The sequence below is a fragment of the Macrotis lagotis genome, chromosome 6 (assembly GCF_037893015.1).
Source record: "Macrotis lagotis isolate mMagLag1 chromosome 6, bilby.v1.9.chrom.fasta, whole genome shotgun sequence".
NCBI classification, from domain to species: Eukaryota; Metazoa; Chordata; class Mammalia; order Peramelemorphia; family Peramelidae; genus Macrotis; species Macrotis lagotis.
Window position 1 is genome coordinate 2,501,839 of NC_133663.1, and position 6,490 is coordinate 2,508,328.

The 6,490-nt window shown below is 49.0% G+C and overlaps 1 protein-coding gene across 4 annotated transcripts in view; it reads left to right on the forward strand.

Moving 5' to 3' along the window:
* ACAP2 (ArfGAP with coiled-coil, ankyrin repeat and PH domains 2) overlaps positions 1-5,000 on the forward strand; it is a 140,276-nt gene extending 135,276 nt beyond the window's left edge. For 3 of the 4 annotated variants that reach the window (XM_074190584.1, XM_074190583.1, XM_074190586.1), the window contains one exon: positions 3,841-5,000. In XM_074190584.1, coding sequence (XP_074046685.1) covers positions 3,841-3,941 — 101 coding nt within the window. In that variant the 3' untranslated portion in view covers positions 3,942-5,000. The remainder of the gene's footprint in view (positions 1-3,840) is intronic. The other variant, XM_074190585.1, reaches the window with a different exon arrangement.
* The last annotated feature ends 1,490 nt before the right edge of the window (positions 5,001-6,490 follow it).

Sequence of the window (6,490 nt, forward strand, 5' to 3'; positions counted from 1 at the left end):
AGGCAGCGTGTGGTGCTGGGGACCTTCCAGCCTGGTCAGTTGTCTGAGACGAGAGCTCTTAGCAGAGGCCCCTCATATATTGTGAGGCTTTGGTCTTAGTGATTCATTGAGATACTCCCCACTCCCCTTGGCCAGCTGTTGAGGCTCTCATGGCAGAGAGGTGAACTCGATCCGCTTATGGAGGATACGTGTGCCTCCATCACTCTGATGGGTATTTTAGGGTCATGAGCACCCAGAGATGATGTTTAGCATCCAGATGGAAGCCCCCTCCTCTGCTGGTCTTTCCCCTCCATAGTCTTGCAGTCTCTGGGCCAGGCTAAAGCACTTGAGTGGCCGTTAGACCGAAGGCCACTCTTTTCTCTGAGGGTCGGACTAGCTTTTTGGGGGGGGGCACTGGAGGCTGAAACCAAGGAGTGGATAGCTCTGACTTTTGTCCTCCAGCTTGGGCAGTGGCAGCCTGGAGAGCCTGGGGCGGGAGTGGGGACCGGTCGGGGCTCTCCAGCCATGGTTCTGAAGGTCACCCCTTGGTCTAAACTTGAATCTACTAGGTGAGAATTGTCCGTCTGCTAGTTACATGATTGTATACATAGTAGGCCACTTTTGAGGCCTATGTATTTAAGCACTTTAAAATAGAAAAAAGTCAGAGTGTGCGTGTGTGTGTGTGTGTGTGTGTGTGTGTGTGTGTGTGTGTGTGTGAGACAGATTTATGCATAGCAACCTCTATTTACAAGTGAGGGGACTTTCAGGTGTCCACAATTCCCCTGAAGTTCTAGACTTTTCCACCACTCATTGACTGGCCCTTTTCCTGTTGTATTTGCTGAGTTCTCTTCACCTGATGAATCCAAAAGTCATTGGTATAAATTTTGGGGTGAGAAGCAGGGGGCTAGGTGTTGTAGGGGTCCTGCCTTTCTCTTCCCCACAGTCCTGAAGCTGTCCTGCTGCCGCCACCCTCGACCCTCTCAATGCTTTCCTTGGCCCTTTCTATGGGTTCAAAGCAGAGAAAAAGGAGTTTGGCCAGTCTGTTTAACTGGAGATCTGAAAGACTTTTTAAATAAGTGTCTTTCTTCCAAATTTTCTGTTTGGGCAATTTTAAAAATAGACTCCTATTTGTGATGGGGATCTTGCCATCAAGTTTAAAATGAGATTTTGCCCATCTTTGGGTCATCTTTCTCTGATGGGAGGCCTAGAATTTTCCCTCTCTCTGGCCTGTGAAGGGAACCTTGGACTTGCATCCAGGCAGCCCCCTTCTCTCTGACAGAGCTGACTGCCTCCTGCTCGGCCTGGTGCTCGGCGTCAGGGAGCTTGCAGAGGAAGTTGCTTCCCAGTTGGTTCATCAGGTCCCCTTCATTTGTAGCCCTGGGCTGTCAGGTGAAGTTGCCTTTCTCATGTTGCTCAGTGGGCCTTCCTTCGGGTAGTAGGGCCAGGACTTCCTGCTCCCTTCGAAAGGGAAGTGAGAAATAAAATCTGGTGGTGTGAAGCCCTCTAATCTCTTTCCTAAATTCTGGGGAACCCTGAGATGGTGAGGCCTCTCCACTGCCAAAGCCTGTTGGGAGCTTCCTTAGGCTTCTGGTGCCTCCACCTCTCAGAAACAGTAGCACCACCCCCGTTCCCCCTCGGATGGCCAGATCAGGATGTCTCTGCTTAGCCCAGTCTCCAAAAGGATGGTCACACATGGACAAGTTCAGGAACTGGAGCCTCTTGTGTACCATGCCAAGGGGGTCCACAGTGCCATTTCCCTCGGAATGCCGAATAGCCAGTGTGGGAGCTGATGGTTAGAAATCTTGGATTGACTCCGAGGGGAGGAGGGCGCATGTGGAGGTAGCAGTGAGGGCCGGGCAGTGGAGCTCATTCCTAAAAGCAGCACCTTTCAGAAACCCAGTCGTCGTGGGAGAGAGGTTTCAGTGGTGCTCTGGATCGGGACTCTTCCTTGGGAGGAGAGAGTGTGGTGTCTGGAAGCCTCCCCGTGGGGGAAGCCCGGCTGGGAAAGCCAGCCTGCCTGGGGTGGTCAGCTCTTAAACACCAGGCAGTCCTTTGTTTTAGAGAAAGACCAAGGTTCAAGCCTGACTCTTCCTGCTCATGCTCTTGGGGTAGTGTCATCCCCTTTCTTCCCAACAGTTCATTTCAGACCCTTGCCTTTGGGGTGGAGGTGGGTGAGGACGAGGAGGGTTCTGGTGTCCCCTTTGTGTTAGAAATGGGGTGTCTGCCCCCGCCCTGCAGTGGGAGCTTCCCCTCACTGGCTGCACAGACCAAAGGCAGGTATCGGGCCTTCCCTGCTCCCTGGGGCCTTCCCCAATGTCTCCTGTGTGCCTTTTTGTTCCCTTGGTCAGAGTAAACCTGTGCTAGAGTATTTTTGTATTACTGACCTGCACTTTAAACACACTTTTTGAAGCTCCAGTTTAAACAGTGGGAAGAATGCTGCTTTGCACTCTTTACAACTCAGCAGTTAAAGAAGGGAAACTTTGGAACTTCTTTTCTAGAATTAATTCCTCTTAGGTTGCCTCCTTCTTCTCTTTGTTTTTATCTCCTACCTCCCAGAAGGGCTTCGCCGTGGTGTGGGCTGTGCGTGTGTGGTGGGGTGTGTTGTCCCACACAGAGGGGATCCTCCTGTCCTGACCCCCAGCGGCCATGGCAGATTCCTTGTGTTCCTTTAGCCCCAATATCAAATTTCTCGGCTTCCGGCTCAGGAAGAATCCCCAGCACTAACGTAAAAGTCAGAAGGAACTTCCTTTTAGCCTGGAATCTGCAGGAAAGGAGCCTGAAAACATTCTCCTTTTTCTCAGCCCAGATGTCCAAAGATCAGTGGAGTCCCCCCAGTCTGGGATGATCCCTCTCCTTTATGAGAAGCTTCACCTCCTTCCTTCTGCTGTCGCCCTGCCCACAAGGGAGCCTCTTAGAGGCCAAGGAGCTTTGCCGGGAGGCCCAGGGCCCTGTGGGACTGAGGGGCTCCCATAGGTGTGGCTCACCTCCTCTGTGAGCCCGTGACCCAGCTCCTGAGAACAGGGGTGGTATTCGAAGCTCCTCCCATAATAGGACACTTGGGGACTTGTCCAGGTGTGGTCACGCGTGGTCTCCTGGCTCTAGGGGATGCGGGGGGTCGGGGTGGGGGCTTGTACGTGTGTGTCTCAGAGGATGCCTAGGCTACTCTGTTTCTTAGCCTAGCAGAGAAGTCATTTTGAGAGCCTCGCTCAGAGCCCCTTTCCTCAGCACTTCCTGGGCCAAGAAGATCCTGGGAAAATGATCCTTGTCCTAGCTGTCCCCACCTCTCTGGCTTCGTCGGCCTGGCTTTTGTGTGGCCTGGGGTGGAAGCAGCCTGAGATGGGCCCTGCGGGGAGATGCCTGACGGCAGTGAACCTCAAAGGACAAGGAGATGGGGTTCAGCTAAGGCAGCAGAGCCCTCGGGGGCCGCCTCGCTCAGCCCCCTCCCCTTTTCAGATGAGGACACGAGGGTGCCATGGGCAGGATGTCATTGGTGATGGTGATCACTGTCCATGATATGAGGGTGGGCTAGGGCCAGTCCCTCAGAATGACTTGGCTTCTGCCAGGCTCCCTGCATGGGGCATGGTTATTCTTGGCATTGTTTCCTAACATTGGGGTCTTTGATCTTCTCTAACTCTGCCCTTTCTTCTCTGGCTGCATCTGAGGCACCTTTTCCAGGTACTGGCTTTTTTTCCCTATTTATTTTTCTATCTTTGCTTTGAACTTATTTCTCAAGTCGAAAACTGCTTAGCTTTGATTTGTGATTTTGACTCAGAAACAAACTTCAGGGTAATTAGAACCGAGACATGAGATTTCCTGTTGCCCCGTGTTTCTGACGAGTTTCCTCATTTTATTTTTATACAGGTGATGAAACTTACCAAGACATTTTCCGTGATTTTTCCCAAATGGCCTCCAATAATCCAGAAAAACTAAACCGTTTCCAGCAAGATTCACAGAAATTCTGAATTTTTTAAAGAAGGGAAAAAAATTAAATCTGGTGCCCTCTTACTCCCACACCTGAAAATGCACCTTTTCCTCCTGCTTTTCTGCTGCACATTCAGGTTTCCTAGATAGTGAATGAATGAATGATGGAAAAAGGAACATTCCCGGCCAGTTCCATGTGGAAGCAGTTTTGTGAATTCTTTGTCTATCTATACCTCTGCCTCCTGGGAGGGGGCCTGGGTGCAAGGGCCTTGCTTTAGGGGCTTGCTTGCCTGTGCTCCACAAGGTCAGCGCTAGATGAAGGCTCTTTCTGTCCTGGGTCATTGTGGGTGACTTCTAAAGGCCTCTTTTTTTTATGGGGGCACTGCCTCCTCTTTCCACGAGTCATGTTTAGCACATTCCATTAATGGCGCCCACCCAGCCACAGCTCAGGGCCAAGGCTGGCTTGGTGGCCCAACAGAAGGTGCGCCTTCTCCTCCCATATGCAATAAGTCCCTGGCCCCAGGGACCCAATCCCAGGCTCGGGTCCTCCCGGGGTCCAGCCAGCTGCTGGAGCAGCCTTGCCCTGAGGGGAGATGGTGGAGCTCAGCTCCCCCACAGAATCTTGCCACATTAATGGATGCAATAGAATTATTTTCCAAAAATTACTTGAATATTTTCAAAATTAAGCTGTAATCAAGAGGTAGGTAGTTAATGAGAAAATGGAAGACTTTGGTTCTAGAGGTTTATTCATAACCCCTGCTTCCATTGCACGAGCACATTTGTGTTTGTATCTCTGTCTGTAGAAAGGAGGGCTTAGCTTCCTCCCTCCTTGGCTCTGACCTCATCCCCGCCCCACCCAGCCTTAGCAATGAGATGCACGTCCTCTGTTCACAAACTGTATTGATCCCAGTTCTTTTCATTCCAGAGCATCAGAGAGGTAGCTCTTGACCTTTTTAGCCCAAGGCTCCTTTTTCATGTCTGATGTCCCAGCATCTTCACGTACGCTCTCGACGCTTCCTCTGTGTATGTAACCATCCCTTGTGTTAATTATCCATTGCTTATTAATCGTGTCACTAAGGAATAAAATTGGAATGCTGACACTTGGTCTCCAAGTAGAACTTTGGAAATTTGACTTCACTATTGCATAAGTGGAGAAATGATAGGTTAGGTGAGCGGATCATCATTTTGAGCATTGGATTTTTAAATAGGTCATGCTTAATCATGTTATCAAATGATTTAATGTCAAATCAAGTAGTTTTATGAAGAAAAACCATGCTAGAGAAAACCTTCAGCACTCTAATTTCTTAAACTATAAATACAGGCTTGCCTAGTGGTAAGCAATCACTGATGTCTTTGCTGAGTATTGGAGACTAATCATTTTGTCATTTGTGAATTAGAATTTGCTTCCCTCCATATGGCTTACATGAAATTCAAACCTAAATTCTAAAAGCACATTTTTATATGCCTTTAGACTCTGATGACTTCCTTAAAAACCCCTAACATGTTTCCAGTAAAACCCATTCCAGTCTGCCTTGATTACAGTCAGCTATACAGCTCTGAAGAAGTAAGAATTTGCATAAATGAGTGCAAGGGCACAAAAGCAGAGCTCTCTGTAAGGTTGGCTCTGATATCCTCCCCCACCCCTCACCCCATTCCCCCCAAACGGCTCCTAAGCCTCTGCTGCTCTGGCCACTCTTGGGCGTGGTGCTACGTGGCGGCCACTGGTGCTCTGAGCCCCTCTCCCCTCCTGCTCCACTGCAGGCAGCGGCTCCCCCTGGCCGCGCAGCACAGTGCAGTCGCTTAGAATCCACTGAAAGCACTAACTACGACGACTTTTCTTGTAAGAGCGGGTTGGGCACCATTGGCCCATTTCTGCTGCTTGATCTCTTGGGTTGGCTGAGAGGTCAGCTTGAAAGGGATGTTGTGTACCCCCCCCCCCCCCCCCAGTGAATTCTGGATTCAGCTTCCAGGCTCAAGGTGGACTTGCTTTGGGATTTATTTCAGATCTGTGGCTCATTTCCAGCCCACTCCACCTTCCTTTTTGTTTCTGCTGTAGTGTAACCCCATACCATAGCGTATATGATACGCAGTGGTTGGATCTGAAGAGGCAGCTGCTTGGTTTTGGGATTGAGGGGCATTGGGACCATCCAGCTTTTGCTGTTGCAGCTGCTTTTATAACCACATCATGACTCAAATTGTCTGGCTTGTTAGCATTTTAAAAGACTAAATGTATTAAGAAAACAACATTTCATCTGAGAAAGTTCTCATTTTTCTGGGTTTAGATGCTGGTTAAATAGTTGTAATGCCTTCATTGCAACAATAGGCTAATGAATGCTACATTTTTTTTTTAATTATTACTCTCGGTACAGTGCTTCAAAATTCAGGTATTTCTAAGAATCCACTGCATTACAGTGCTTGACTGATATTGGTCTTCCCTTTAGACTTACTATCTTAGATGCTTTCTGAAAGTTGTACATGTGTATTGAAATATGTACTTTCATCTTCCTGTGAATGAATTGTGAAATTTTCCTTGGTTTCATGGCCTAAGCAATTTAATGATCTATATAATGCATTAAGCAGTATTTTAAAA